Below are 15,194 nucleotides of genomic sequence, written 5' to 3' on the forward strand. Positions count from 1 at the left end.
CTGATAAATTTGGAGGAATATCGTTTTCGTATACATAACCCGATTTGGATCAGACCCGTCCCAAGCTAATTGGGCCGGTAGGCGCAGCGATTAGATGGATACTGCAGGCAGACTTGATTCTAATCGAGTGAGACCTGATAATTACTCCAATAATTACTCCAATAACTACTATAAAACATTATGTCGTTTGTATACCTTGCGAGAAAAATCTGATAATGCGTTCAATGGCCTATGATATTGATTTCACATGAACTCCCCGTGCTCCATTTATCAAGGAACAGGGCTTACGCTGCGATCGTGCAGGAAAGCAGGAATTATTGCCCAAGATTACTGTTCGTTCGTGTTTTCCTCGCCGCAAGTTGACGCCCAGACTTGATAAGAAGAAGTACTGCTGGTAGCTGCGCGGCTGCAAACCCGATCATTACCCTCAGCTGTGTGCTGTAGCTGGCGGCAAAAACGTCTTTGACTTCATCCTGAAGATGAGAAGATACTGCCTTTATCGACTCCACATTTTCGAGAAATAGGTGCAATTCATGCGGTGTCAGGATGCCCCGCAGATGGTGTGCGAGACGGCCGTTCAGAATGTTGGATGCAATAGCCAGGCCGATGGCGCCTCCGAGGAGCCGAACTTGAACAACAAATCCAGTGGCGATTGCTATTATGGTGCATTATGCGTTAGTATTCTGGGTGTTCAGTTGTGGACGGCGCGACCAGGAAGGAAACATACTGAGATCTCGGTCTTCGACAATGTATGGCGGTGCCAACACCAGAATGCCCATTGTGATTCCCAGTCCTGCTCCTGCAATAGCTTCGTACACGATATCTGTCGCATGGAACCCCTTTGAAGTGGCGATTGTGGAAAGGAGTCCGACTCCCACTGTATGTACCGTACATCCGACAAGTAGGGAATAAACAAATGGAACACGGCCATGAGAGCTGGCGATATTGACGAGGCCTGCTGCGATGGCTGCAACGGCCGAGTACCCGATCAGATAGATGCCAGCATCGAGGGGCGACTTATCCAATAGCAGCTGCGCCTGTTGTGGAACATATACCAAAACCACGTTGTATACTACCCCAGCAACAAACGAGGAGCTAGAAACAACCTGTTAGCGCAAGGCTCTCGTGAATGATATTGCGTTCCCACCCACATCAAGATACCCATCCAAGCCCGATCAAAAAGCCAGCGCTTAGGGAATATGGGGTCCTGTTTCGGGAAATCTGAGAGATGCCATTCCCAACAGAAAAAGGCAATCCATGAGATACCAGTAAGCACCAGGAGAGCAACCGCACTTCTGGAAGACCATGCGAACGCCAGATTTACTTCATTCAAGACGGCGACAATCAAAAAGGAGCCTGTGAGCATGAGGAATGACCCCACAAGATCCAGATTGACAAAAGAGCGATACGATGCTCGTGTTCTGAGCGACGGCATGTGTTGATCGAGACCGAAGTTCGTGGGCATCGCAGCCATGATAATGATGATTGCGACTGCGCATAACGGAGCACTAGAAATTATCAATTAGTGGGGATAGTCCAGTTAGCTCGACACTAAGTGCCCACATACTTGATGAGGAAAACCCATCTCCATTGTGAGTTTTGTGCAAGCGCGCCCCCAATGATCGGACCGATCAAAGATGCAAGAGCAAGACAAAATGACATCAATCCACTGTAGAATGGAAGCTTTGCTTTGGGGGCTATTTCGTAGATGCATAGTATCGCCAGTGCGTAAACACCGGCGCCGCCTATTCCCTGCAACGCTCGGAATATGATCCTGTGGTCAACGTCAGCTTTTGAATGCATGGACATGAAACCAACTACTCAGGTCTTACAGTTGGTCAACTGTCTGGGCGAGCCCGCATCCAATGGAGAATGCCAACAGAATCACAAGAGACGCGATCGTCGCGTGTTTTCTCCCAATTATATCACTACCCTTAGCCCATATTGCCATAGACCCTGCAGTCAAGCCCCATATTAGCACGATGTCACGTATGGAAAAGAAAAAAGAAACGAATTATTCAAGAGTAGCTTTCGGGATCATACCTGTGTAGGTGGCCAAATAACCAGTAATGATCCAACTCCTCTTCTCGAAGCCCTCCAGACTATCCGTGATACTCGTCAAAGATGAGCTCACGATGGTGACATCCAAATTGGAGAGGAAGAACCCAATCAAGAGCCTAGCACCGATTCATGAATTAGTTTCCGTCATCCACTGACAGCAACCTCAATGGGGCCTCGTCGATCATGATCCCTACCCTATGATATTGAGCCTCAGTCTCCATCCCACCGGATAGACGATTTCGCTGCCGGGGGAGAGTGTTCGGGGTGCCGACCCCTTTTCGTTTTCCGCAGTGTTGGCCCGTTCCCTCCCAATGCGCTCCGGCACCTGTTTCTTGGAGATGGGCGGCTCTGCGAACTGAATGCTGCTAGACATGGCTGTCAGGCCTCTCAACGCTTCTCTCTGCTTCACGTGTAGATGATGACTGAAGTGGCCGCCATGGCTACATGAGGAAAAATTGTGAACGGGACCACTCACTATGTAGGACCACGCCCCCCGTGTATATTGACCCCAGGGGCTCCAGGTGGAACGCGGGAGACGCGCGATGACAGAATGTGGAATTCATTGGGAAGGGTGATCGCCGCCGATCATTGAACCTAGATCTTGCATTGAGTGGCTTGGCGTACATTCGCTGGGGAGGCTGACCCAATTTCGAGCGCTGCATGCTGCTTGCCGATTATTGAGCACCTTATCTCGCCGCGTCTTATCTTCCGTTTCGATTGTTGTTACAATTATTCACTATTTGCCTGGTAGTGCGGACTTGTTCGAAAAAGGGGCTGTGGTGGGCAACTGGTCATTCTTGCAACTAAGGGCTCACAGGATACCATTGGCATTTAATTCGCGCGTTTCACCTCAAGAAAACACTGAATTGAAGTCTCCTTGCGGGGAAATATTTTCGTGCCCCTGAAACGAACGGAGGCTAAAGCCCCAGATGCTTCACGACCAAGTAAGGGCGGCGCACTGCCACTTGTCAGATTTGGGAATGTTTTGTCTCATGCCTTGACACGGAGTCTCAGATAGCGAGCTCCAGCAATTCAAGTAGGCTGGGTTGGATTTTCAGCTGATCAGAAGTCTGTAATTGTTTGGCTATTGGCTGGTGCAACAATGCTGACAAGGAAAGGGATCTGATACTGGCAGGCCAAGCCCAAACTAACTCACCAGAGTTTGAATTATGGGAGGCCTTGTGACCGGCCTGCAATTTTGTGTCATCTGTGATTCAGCCAAAGTATGAGGATTGGCCTCTTATTCTTTGCGATGGCCACTTTAGACGGGTTAGTTCAATGAAGGGTTGCCACACGACCACCTGCCAGTGGACGGAGAGGGAAAGGGCATGTAGACCTACCTGCATGGAAACCCAACGATCTTTGATCTCCAGACTTGATTGAATTGCTCAGAATGCTGTCCACGAACACAAGCTGGCGGTCAACGAGACGAGAAGGTAGTACGATACCCAACTGTAGAGGGGAGTATAGGCGGTCCAGCGGGCGGAGTGCCAAGCTGCGGCCCGTGACCCTCAAGAGCGACGGGGAGTCTCCCAAACACCGCCCCGCGACAGCCAAGTCAACAACACCTCTCGCGGAATTCCCAGCAGCTTGTGGTCCTCGAAGCGGCATGATCTAAGTGCCATTGGCTGACTCCCGAATTGCGCCCGGGAATCATGGACCCTTCCAAGGCAGCGTCGAGCAATGTGACCGGTGCGACATCCACCACGATGGCCCTCAACACCCCGAGCTTGTCCCGGCTAGTCTGCTAACGCCTTACTTGTTCAATGTGCAGTCGAGTACACGGACCCATCTGGACTATTTCCTCTGGTCCAGCCCGTTGTCGAGTCGAAGCTCCCCCTGAAGAATCTCCACTGGAAATCGCCCACTCGCCCCGTTCGATCGATTGAGTCTCTCCGGATCGGATTTGCGCCCGCCCGGAATGAGCCGAGTGAACGAAAATCGTCTAGCGAAGGCGCCGGAGCTGTGCCGCATCGCCGGCATCAGATCCCCGGTCTGCGACAGACGCCATACCTAAAGGTCTACCTCCTCCGTTGCGACGACAACGATACCTACAAGGCAACCGCGCGCAAGACCCTACGGGAATGGATCAAAGCGCAGGGAGCGTCAAGTACGGGTCAATCGACCGGAAGCAGCCAGGAAAAGCACGATGCATTCGAATGGCTCATCCTACATGTCGTACAAGACGGTGAAGGTGCTGAGAAGGCGCCTGCGCCCACCTCAAAATGGGGACGAAGCACGACGACTGTACTCGAGAAAGTCAAGGCCGACTTCAACGGATCCTCCAAGACAGCAGTCGACCGTGTAGCGCAATTGCGACTCCCGAAGCAAGGAAACCCAAAATCCCCTGAATTGGCCGAGCAGCTTGAGGACCTAATTGATAAAATGAAGAATGGCATTCTGGCATCTTTCGATCTTCGCGTGGCCCAGTATGAGGAAGACATCAAGGAAAAGGATGCGCAGCGGAGTCTCCCCGGGTGGAACTTCTGCACATTCTTTATCTTGAAAGAGGGTCTTGCGCGGGGATTCGAGAATGTGGGATTGTTCGACGATGCATTAGTGGGATATGATGAATTGTCTGTTGGGTTGGATGCCGCTATTCGCGACCAACTTGAAGGCAGTGGAGAACAGCATGGCAATACTCTTTTGAACTCTAGCAAGAGCTGGGTGGAAGCTGCCAAAAAGGCCCTGGAAGCAGGCGCATCGACGGACGAAGGCAACGAGAAAGGCCCGTCGCTGGAAATTCAAACGGAGGACTTTCCTCTGAGCTCCAACAAATTTCCATACCGAGAAATGATCTTGGCTAGCGATATTTCCATCTTCGACTTCCGCACCTACATCTTCTCTCGCCAGCTTACTTTACTGCTGCGTGCTGCAAGAGCTCCATCTCTGGCTGGGACGGAACCGGCGACGCGTGAGAAAAAACCAGAGGATCTGATCTTGCTTTCGGAGATTTGTCAGAGATCCACTGAATTCATCAGTCTGGCTGCACGCACCCTTCGCTACGGCCTGGACTATGGACTTGCCGAAGTGGAAAACGTTGCCAAAGCGGACACCATCAGCAATTTTGTTTCTAACTGGGCATATTCGGCAGCTCTGCAAATTCTGGATCAAACTTTCACCTCAGCTCTGAGCTTGCCGGAGTCACCCATTCAAGCAGTGACTCGGGGCAACGAGCCTTCGAATCCCATTCCCCCAGGACCGGAGAATCGCAATGACGTTCCTCGTAGGTCCAGTTCATTGATTCAATCATCCGGCGGTCGTCCTCCCCGTCCGGTAACCCAGGACATGTCTGAATCAATCGGCCTGCTTCAAAGGCGCTCAACCTTGGATCATCCCAAGCCTGCTTCTCCTCCAACACAGAAAACCGGCTCAGAGCAACTGGCATCCGCGCGAGGGGAGCTGCTGCTTCTGGCACGGCAATCTCTTGAGGAGATCGCTCGCCGCCGTGGCTGGGCTGAAAAGTGGAACAGCCTTGGTCTACTCTTCGATGATAGCTGTGGCTCTAATGGCCTCGCAGATGTCTCTTTGGACGATGGCAATGAGAAAAATGGTTCTCAGCCCCAAAAGTCATCACTCGTTGGCGTAGAGCTTTCTACACTCAGAGCGGCATTGGTTTCCAGAGAGACATATTTGACAGTATATGAGGAGCTTACGGACCACATCATCCGTCATCATATTGTTGCCAATCGAGCCAACTCGGCTGAAATGGCATTGGCAGACATTGCCATTCTTCGCTTCCGACAAGGCGATTACGAGGCTGCAGCCTCCTACTTCCACCAAATGGCTCCTTTCTACGGAAGTAAACTCTGGGTGGTCCTGGAAGGAACCATGCTTGAGCTCTACTCTCGGTGTCTGAAGGAGCTCAAGCGTAACGAAGACTATGTTCGGATGATGCTCAAGCTTCTCGCCAAATTTGCTGCGTATTCGCAATCTAAGCTGTCTCTGCGGCAAAAGTCCTCGGCTGCTCCAATTTCCATCGTTCAGCAGGAGCAGCTTTCCGGGTACGTTGCTGACCTCTTCAAGGGAGTCAGTGATCTGCAAAAAGACGTCACGGCGTCCTTGCTGGATTTCTTCGCAGATCTACAAGTCGACCCAGCTGTTCGATTGTACGATGATAAGGATGGGTTCCAGATCCAGCTTTCCTTGAGGTACCTGCTTGGTCCTCAGGTTGATATCGACTCCGTCAAAGTCCGACTTGTCAGCGCCAGCGCGTCTCAGAACACTGAGCACTGGATCGAAGGATCGGCCAATTTCACGATCAAATCGTCGATGACCAAGATTCTCATTGATTCTCCGGTATGTAATTCCATTCGCTGTATTCCAATGTGCAACGCTAATATCTATCTCAGACTACACTTCAAGGCAAGTATATTGTCGATCGACTCGAGATGAAGTCCGGCAATCTCCTTTTCACATTCAACAGCGGACAGCACTCGGGTCTTCCGGTTGGCTTCCGGGAGACCGAGGATGCAGAGGAGACGGACCGACGGCCATACATCTTCTGTTATCCTGCGCCGAGTGGACTGCAAGCGAAGGTGGTGTCACCCCACCTGATCAATCTGGAAGCCATGCGTACGCTAGAGCTGGAACTCGAGAGCGGACGAAATGACATCAAGTCCGGTACCATTCGCGTGCGACCAGCCACGGCCGGCCTGCGCCTGCGGATAGCGGAGACCGAAGTGGTGGAGGGTGAGCTTGAAGTGGTGGCCAACAATGACTCTGGGGTCATCGAGTTTACCTACTTGCCTCCTAAGTCATTTGTGCGACTCCGGATCCCTTACACTGTGGAAGAAGCATACACCACACTATCTGCACGGGCAGAGGTCGGGTATGAAACGGCACAGGGTCGATTTGCTTTTTCGACAGTGCATAGTGTTGTTGCCACGCTCCCCATATCGGTCAACGTGCAGGACATTTTCAAGGATGAATTGCTGTTCTCGCGTTTCACTATCAGCCCCGCCATGTTGATTCCACTGCGCATCACAAACTGCAGTCTTCCCAGCTCCGAGGCCTATGACGTGCAGTCCAGTATCACCGGCCCCGTGGCGCTAGATGTCTTCCCCAAGCAACCTGCTTCCCTGCTGTACAAGATCCGCCCTGTCGGGAAATCAGCCACGGCCTCCCCGACCGGAAAGCGCAGTCTTCGTCTTCGGGTTGACTTTACCTGTGTGGACGATGAAAGTCTCGATGCGATTGAGAAACAGTTTGGCTCTGCGCTCGAGTCTAGTCCGTTTAGCCAGTATGCCTCGTTGCTGACATCGCATATGGTTGGCAGCGTTCGTGGTCAGCTCTCCACCGCTGACATGGAAGTCATTGGCCTCATTCGGGAAGTTCAAATGCCCCCGTACCGCAGTGTCCGTTGGGATGATTTGTTGGCTGCATTGAAGGGACGCACGGAGGAACTGCACGAATGGCTCACGGTATGGCACGAGGTACGTTGATTTGCTACGCCCTTGGTGGAACCCTTTGCTTTTTTCTTGGACTCCATGTATTAACCTGCTTTGATAACAGAACAACCCAATCATCCGGCTGCCCTCGCAGCCCTCCATCCCCACCCGGAGTATCGTGATCCCCGTCGACATTCCGGAGATCCAAGTGGTACATACGGCCGAGTTGCAGCTCCAGCCTGGTGCCCAAACCAGTGAATCTGGAACCACCCACGCGGCCGTGGGCCAGATGATCACCGCCGAGCTGTGTCTCCGCCACACACGCCGTTGGTGCTCCCCAACAAGCCAGGAACTGGCCGGGCAGCCTCTCGAATGCTCGTACGAACTCCACGCCAACCCCGAGCTCTGGCTGTTGGGTGGCCGGCGCCGAGGCAATTTCCTCATTCGCGAAGGTGAAACCACCCGGTTCACGGTGCTTTTGCTGCCCCAGAAGCCTGGCCATCTTCTCCTGCCTGGACTTGAGATTCGCACCTACGCGCCATCCCAGACACCCACCCCGACTTCTCCGCCTGCGACATCTGATCCGGCCCCAGGAGGGGTTCCCGGGGCTCCGGCGCAGCGACACGCCATTCCCTGTGAGGTGGACTATCGTAATCATGGGGAGACGGTGCTGGTGCTGCCGGATCTTCGCAAGACGACAGTTAGTCTCAGTGCCTCGGGCACCGGGGGTCGTCGTGGCTTGTCGATTCGGAGCGACGTGCGGAGGTGCACTAATCATTAATCGTTCAATGATTGAACAATGGAATGGCCATAGGATGGCTTCATAGTATAAAATGACGGCCATGTAATGAATATGGCTGTACTGCTACACGATAGTGTATATAGATCTACGAATGACGAACTCTGTTCAGCGGTCTTTTCATACACTGTATATTACAGTGTACAGATGGTCTACAGAACCCGGCCAACCGACCTGTTATTAAAATATTAAAATAAATTCAAGTCGGCCTGCTATACTTGTTCCCCACATGCTGAGCCCTACCGAGCCTATCCTTACGTGGTGTACCCTAAAAACTACTCCAGTGTAAGGGTCTTGAGGTCTGGATCGTTTTGCAAAAAGACGAGTGGAGCCGGCATGATTGGCGGGGCGCGGCCTCAACAAAACTGGAGCGGGTCCCGCCCGCCCAACAAGCAGTCCACGGTGCACTAGCCCAAGGTGGGAAGTATAGGGTCGGTACCTCAGGCTACTTACCCTCCCCACTCCGCCTGCCAGGCCCCGGTGCCACTCTGCTTCTGCGACTAGAGGCAGAGGTATCCCCAGGTATCCCCTGCTCCGATCTCGCGGTGAAAGACGGATCGGTTCATCCCAACCGCCTTTCGCCTTTCGCCTTTCGCCCTCGGCTCACGGTCTGGCGTCGCGCGCCCTTATCCGTCAGCATGGCATCACATGCCTTGCGCATGCCAACCATTGAATCGCCACCGGTCCCTCGCTCGCCACTGTCCAATACGCGTGAGGGTATAGCACGTCGGGGCGCGCACGAAAATGACCCGCCGAGGTCGATCGAGATCGGCTGCTGCGACCCCCATGTGAATTCGGCTGCGAGGCGGGTACTTGTTACTGTAGTTCGTTGTGGTCGTTTGAGATAAGCACTTGGGAATACCAGATAGACCTGCAGGAGTATTTAAAGGCATTCTCAAATACTCCTGTTATAATTGTGTATTTGGATATACACGGTCTCTCCGATGTTCCCCTGAGTCTCCTTCCATCTGTCACATACGATGATCGAAAGATTATCAGTCGCCTCCCCGCAGAAAAATGTTGAGCACCCAATGGGGCAAAGCAGCGCCTGGGCGGTGGCGCGAGCTGAAGAACCACCCGTGGGTCAGTACAGTCCTGGTATTTTTCCATCTTTAATTGGACGGAATGGAGGAAACAATCCCCGTGGTCGTGAGTCGGAATCCGGTGCAAAATGCAGCGGTGGCGTCGACCGATCTGCTGTGTGAAGTGGAGGTGTAAAGATCGGCCGGAGCTGAAGAGGAGTTCATGCAGCGCGAAACCAACAAAAGTCAAACGAAGTGGAGGGCGCACTTCCCTATTGAAGGTGGTATGGTATGGTAAATTTGCACTTCTCTCCGCTGGTCAACCTTGGGCCGCTCCCGCAAGCATGTCAACCACACCTACTGAGTATGTACTAGCCGTGGCGCGTGTTGCAAATTCCACCATCCACGGCCCACGGGTCCCTTTTATTTTTTCTTTTTGGACCTGGTTCTTTGACCCTTTCAGCGTTTGCCTCCCTTTCGTCCTCGGAAGAGCTGATCGTCGGTTTTTATTTCTGAGCATTTTCGGGGGTCCCTGAGTGTCAGGATCTGCTTTTATCCCCTCTCCGCCCACCGCTTCTCTCCTTCACGAGAACCCTGCCTTGTGTAACCACAAGCAAAAACTCAACCCGCTAGGGCCTTGCTCCTATCCTCGTGAGTGTCGTCGGAGTCCCCGAATGCTCTAATCGAGGACTGAATCTGACCTGCTGGACTTAGAGACTCGCATTGGGCTTTTCTTTCCTAGAGAAACCCTCTCTGTTCCCTCGACTATTCTCGCCTTCCGGTTTTTCGTTTTGGCTCGGCAATTCGTCACATAATAGAGCAAAAAGAAGGAAGGATAAGCTCGGTCAACATCGATATCCGATATATTTACCATGTCGTCCACGGCCCTTCCGAAGCGCGTTGCGCTGAATCGCAACGCCCCCACGACCGACTCCTCAGCCAGCTCGGTTTCGGCCTCGCCCTTTGATAGCCCGCGCCAGTCGCCCTCGTCGACCTCGCTGTCCTCCATGGCCTCGGAGCAGGAGCACTCCAAGATGCTCGACACCTATGGCAATGAGTTCAAGATCCCCGACTTCACCATCAAGCAGATCCGCGATGCCATTCCCGCCCACTGCTTCCATCGCTCCGCCATCACCAGCTTGTACTATGTCTTCCGCGACATTGCCATCCTGGCCTCCGTCTTCTACCTCTTCCACAACTATGTCACCCCGGAGTATGTCCCGCTCATGCCCGTTCGTGTTGCCCTCTGGACCCTGTACACCGTCGTTCAGGGTTTGGTCGGTACCGGTGTCTGGGTGCTGGCCCACGAGTGCGGTCACCAAGCCTTCTCCCCCTCCAAGGTGCTGAACGACACTGTTGGCTGGGTCTGCCACTCGGCTCTGCTGGTCCCCTACTTCTCGTGGAAGATCTCCCACGGCAAGCACCACAAGGCCACAGGTAACATTGCCCGTGACATGGTGTTCGTTCCCAAGACCCGTGAGCAGTATGCCAGCCGTGTTGGTCGCACCCTGCACGAGCTCAGCGAGCTGATGGAGGAGACCCCCATTCTGACTGCCTCCAACCTGCTACTCCAGCAGCTGTTCGGCTGGCCCATGTACCTGATCACCAACGTCACCGGCCACAACAACCATTCCAAGCAGCCCGAAGGCCGCGGTAAGGGCAAGGCCAACGGCTGGTTCGGCGGTGTCAACCACTTCAATCCCTCCAGCCCTCTGTACGAGGCCCGGGACGCCAAGTTGATCGCTCTGTCTGACCTCGGTCTCTTCATCACCGGCTCCGTTCTGTACTATGTCGGCTCCACCTATGGCTGGCTTAACCTGTTGGTCTGGTACGGTATCCCGTACCTGTGGGTGAACCACTGGCTCGGTAAGTTTTTTGAACATCATTTCTATATACAGGGGACACATTTTAACATACCTTTTAAAGTTGCCATCACCTTCCTGCAGCACACTGACCCCACCCTCCCTCACTACCAGCCCGAGGTGTGGAACTTTGCCCGCGGTGCCGCCGCCACTATCGACCGTGACTTCGGCTTCGTCGGCCGTCACATCTTCCACGGCATCATCGAGACTCATGTGCTGCACCACTATGTCAGCAACATCCCCTTCTACAACGCCGACGAGGCCAGCGAGGCCATCAAGGGCGTCATGGGTAACCACTACCGTACCGAGGCCCAGACTGGCTGGACCGGCTTCTTCAAGGCCCTGTGGACCAGCGCCCGTGTGTGCCACTGGGTTGAGCCGACCGAGGGTGCCAAGGGTGAGAGCCAGGGTGTTCTCTTCTACCGCAACACCAACGGTATCGGTGTTCCCCCCGCCAAGCTGGCCAAATAGACACAGAGAAAAGAGTTCATTGGGAATGCTTTTTCTTCTGCGTCCATTTGTTTGATAATTTGCGTATACATGCTGGCGCACACACACACATTCGATGAGATCTGGCAAGAACATAGAGGCGGGGATGATATGTCGATCGATTATCTTTTCTTTCTCACGTTCTTATTAGATTCGGAGAAGTTTTCGATCTGTCTTTTGATTGCCCTGTTGGGGATATTCCTCTTTAGAGAGACGATGCAGCTTGCTGGTTGATCTTGATCTTACTCTCTTATAGACCTCTCTCGTTTCCTGTGCCTTGGCCACCTGTCGTTGTGATTAATCTCGAGCGCATTCATACCATGGTGTTCTTCTTCGTCACTGGCTCTCGTCCGTGGCTCTCCATGATGAGAGACGGGCTAAAATTCTCGGTTCCCATGTTCTGGTGTTGGCATTTGTTTCGAGCGAAGATAGTTTTGTTTTTTTTTTTTCCGGTCTGTTTGGACAGACGCGGTGATATGAGACCACGAGTGAATCTAGACATTTGAGTTCTCTTGAACGTCCTTTGCTTCTGTAGTTGAAGCTGTCGCTGTTGGTGTAGTTGTATGTGATTAGTTAGGGAGGCTGGCAGCCCGGAGTAGTTGAGGAGGCAGAAAGGACCACAAAACCGGGAAATAAGGAAGCAGCTGGTGACGTGGGACGAAAACAGGATAGCCGTTGGATTTTGCGGGGTAGCCTCTCCCGAAACTAACCCATTGCAAATCAGGCAGTCGCCCTTCCGCCACCACCCGGTTGGAGATTCCCAGCCGGTCATTGGTGAGTATTTCTTAGTATTCTTAGTACATTTACAAGTACTATTCATCTCTTAGTACGAACTCATCCAGCATCAATATATCATCCATGATTATTCCACTAGATAGCAAATGTAAAAGACTACTAATCTACTATATCTACAACCGACAGCAATCCTTCGCCGAACCACCCTCCACCAAAACACTCCGGTTTTTCTCCTGCGTCGACACAGCCACGTCCAGCCCCGGATTCCCCAGGAAGAAATTAACCGGCTTCAACCCAACAACCATTTTCTCCACCGGCATAACCGGCCAATCTTCAATGCGCGGATTATGCGTCGATCCGAACGTATGCCAGACGACGATATCTTCATTTCGAACCCAAGACGTCCCCTCCTGCTTCCGTCGCTCAATTGCAGAAGCAATGCCCTCGCCACCCATCGACTGCATCGTGTATCGACCAGCGGGGAATAACTCATCATCTTCGTACCGCGTTACCCATACAGCGTGCTGTCCGAATTCAGAGCGTTTCGCGTGATACGAGTCCCCATGTGCAAGGAGGAGTTGACTATAGCACGGCAGCAGCTTGAAGCCAACTGGAGTCCCGGTGATCGGATTGGTTTTGTTCTCGTTGATAATTTTGAAGGTACGGTTCTTTGAATGGTCGAGGTCGTGTCCGCTTTCTTCTGTGATGATCTGCGACTTGGTCGAGTAGCCTACGCCAGATGGATTGTGGATATTTGGGTTGTTAACGGGCATGGCGTGCGACTCCTCGACTTGCAGGGAGTTGGCCATCCCGTCAATGGCAGGGTCGATGCGCAATGAGAAAAGGTGTTGGTGGTATGGAGCAAGCACGCCCGGTGCAACGACCGTCCCATAGCCGACTTTGTCGCCGATATTAATCGGAGCCGTGGAGAGGATCCCCGTAGCACGCACTTCGTAGTGAATCGATGCATCCTGCCCAAAATGAAAGGCGAAGATATATTCGTAATTGCTCACCGTGATGATAGTTTGCAAGACGAGGATGCGTGAGCGAGTCACTACCGCATTTTGCGTGCGGAAGTTCGTGTGTTTCCAGAGGATGCCATCGTCTTGTTCGTGGCAGCAGACTACATTGGGAAGCTTAAGCGGTTCTCCGGAGGCTGTATTGTGCCAGCCGTCGAAGTATTTGATCAAACCCAAGCAGTCGCAGCCTAGTTGGAGGTTGTTCGCGTTGATGCCGGCGCCGTCGTTGCCTAGGTCGAAGGCTGCTTTGCGCGGGTATGGAGATCGGGGATCCCCGTATGGCACAAACATCTCTGATAGAGAGAGTCGGTAGAAGAGGTTTCGGCCGTCGTATCGGAGGTCGTGGAGGGTCAGGCCCTCGCGGTAGTTAAAACCTACGCGCATAGTCCACTTTTCCCAGCTTAGGTGGTTCCCGTCGACCTTAAAAGATGGGCCTTCGGGCTGGATGACTTGGTATGGCTTGGTGGTTGTACGGGGTTCTGGGCGAAGAGAGGGATGGTACTCGCTCAGCTCGGGTGAGTGGATCTTGCGGTCATCGTAGGGCTGGGCATTCTCGCGGACTCGTTCGTTCTCGGAGGAGGGGAGGTAGTAAATCTTGGTGACCTCGAGTTTCTCGGATACTTCGGCACAGATATCGAGGGGGTAGGCGTAGTAGTTTGCGTCTTCGTTTTCGAGCAGGCGCATATAGAACCAGCACTGTTGAAGTTGTTAGATTAAAAGGTCGAGTGAAGACTCCTTCCTAGAGAAAGATTGCTTACCATGGTGGTACGCTCGCTCATATCGTTCATCCCATCTGTAGCGTAAGCCCATGCTTCAATGACAACCGTGGCGCCCGGTGGAAGTTTGAGCTTCTGAATTTCAGCTTGGACTCTCGAATCGGCCCTGCAGGCCTTTTCAACGGCCTGCATGTAAGCAGAATCGATATACGAATGCTTTCCCAAGAGGGGCTTCTTCTCGAGTACAGAGTCATTGTCCAAATCGACAATAATTTCGATCAAATCGTTGGATCCCGATGGTCCTCTGGCGATGACCTGGACACGGGCAGCACGGCTTGGGCGCGGTGTTGGAGGCTGGCCTTGATGCTCTTTCTCAAGGAAAGGGATCATCTCCCCCTTGGGCGGCTCTTTGAGGGTGATCACTCGGAAGTTCAGGTTTGTTCCATGGAACTCCCTCTTGGTGATTATTGCAGCCTGCCATGCCCATGTCAGAACGATAATGTAGAATGGAACCTGTCCACGAGCCGCCTTACCTTTGCGATTTCCCTTGGAGTGAGGGGGTCAAACGGGTGGATAGTCGACATCTTGACAAGGACAGCTTGGATAATTCCGTGAATATCGATCCACTAGTATGCCTGGCTAGTACTCCTGGCTAATTGTCGAGAATAATGAATCTGAAAGAGGGCTGCGGCTCCTCGCAATTTATAACCTCAGTGACAAGGAAGCGCCCCGCCCCCTCTAGTAATCAAACGCTCACTGCGAATCAACTTGCGATGGACTATTCTCTTCGAAGGAGGTCGTAGATCTGCGAGCGGAGAATCTCTGACTCTGAAATATGGTTTATGGATGCGCGATATTCGCTAAGGTATAAGAATAGCCGGCGTGCACCGCTTGGCTCCCCGCCGCCTCGCGCGAAGTCCGCTAACGTTAAGATTAGCCGGGCGGGGATGCGAGGCGGCTATCTACCACTCCAAAGGTTAGGCGGTTTCAGATATTTGTCTTGGTCGTTTCCTTTAGAGATCTCGGTCAATTCATGAAAATTTTGGTATGATATGGGGCCTCCTAGTAGTGACTGGAGAAATGGATGCTTTCCCGCCTGCT

General features: G+C 52.8%; 4 protein-coding genes across 4 annotated transcripts; 2 read left to right on the plus strand and 2 right to left on the minus strand.

Annotated features, from left to right (window-relative positions):
* Nucleotides 1–314: 314 nt before the first annotated feature.
* On the minus strand, nucleotides 315–2,434 carry N7532_011671 (uncharacterized protein; the record flags this gene model as incomplete). The annotated part of the gene is made up of 7 exons (XM_056624162.1): nucleotides 315–655; nucleotides 728–1,095; nucleotides 1,152–1,508; nucleotides 1,568–1,774; nucleotides 1,833–1,956; nucleotides 2,044–2,177; nucleotides 2,256–2,434. The coding sequence occupies 7 exons, from the start codon at nucleotides 2,432–2,434 to the stop codon at nucleotides 315–317; spliced, it is 1,710 nt and encodes a 569-aa protein (XP_056469150.1).
* Nucleotides 2,435–3,716: 1,282 nt separating this feature from the next.
* On the plus strand, nucleotides 3,717–8,232 carry N7532_011672 (putative TMEM1 family protein; the record flags this gene model as incomplete). The annotated part of the gene is made up of 4 exons (XM_056624163.1): nucleotides 3,717–3,753; nucleotides 3,836–6,360; nucleotides 6,414–7,496; nucleotides 7,576–8,232. 4 exons carry the CDS (start codon nucleotides 3,717–3,719, stop codon nucleotides 8,230–8,232), a joined length of 4,302 nt encoding a protein of 1,433 aa, XP_056469151.1.
* A 1,912-nt stretch (nucleotides 8,233–10,144) lies between these two features.
* Nucleotides 10,145–11,605, plus strand: N7532_011673 (oleate delta-12 desaturase odeA; the record flags this gene model as incomplete). Its single annotated transcript, XM_056624164.1, has 2 exons — nucleotides 10,145–11,138; nucleotides 11,199–11,605. The coding sequence occupies 2 exons, from the start codon at nucleotides 10,145–10,147 to the stop codon at nucleotides 11,603–11,605; spliced, it is 1,401 nt and encodes a 466-aa protein (XP_056469152.1).
* Nucleotides 11,606–12,531: 926 nt separating this feature from the next.
* Nucleotides 12,532–14,677, minus strand: N7532_011674 (amine oxidase; the record flags this gene model as incomplete). The annotated part of the gene is made up of 3 exons (XM_056624165.1): nucleotides 12,532–14,073; nucleotides 14,136–14,567; nucleotides 14,627–14,677. 3 exons carry the CDS (start codon nucleotides 14,675–14,677, stop codon nucleotides 12,532–12,534), a joined length of 2,025 nt encoding a protein of 674 aa, XP_056469153.1.
* Between the last annotated feature and the right edge of the window lie 517 nt (nucleotides 14,678–15,194).

This window comes from Penicillium argentinense (assembly GCF_028826775.1).
Source record: "Penicillium argentinense strain IBT 30761 chromosome Unknown utg000011l_segment0_segment0, whole genome shotgun sequence".
Lineage (NCBI taxonomy): Eukaryota > Fungi > Ascomycota > Eurotiomycetes > Eurotiales > Aspergillaceae > Penicillium > Penicillium argentinense.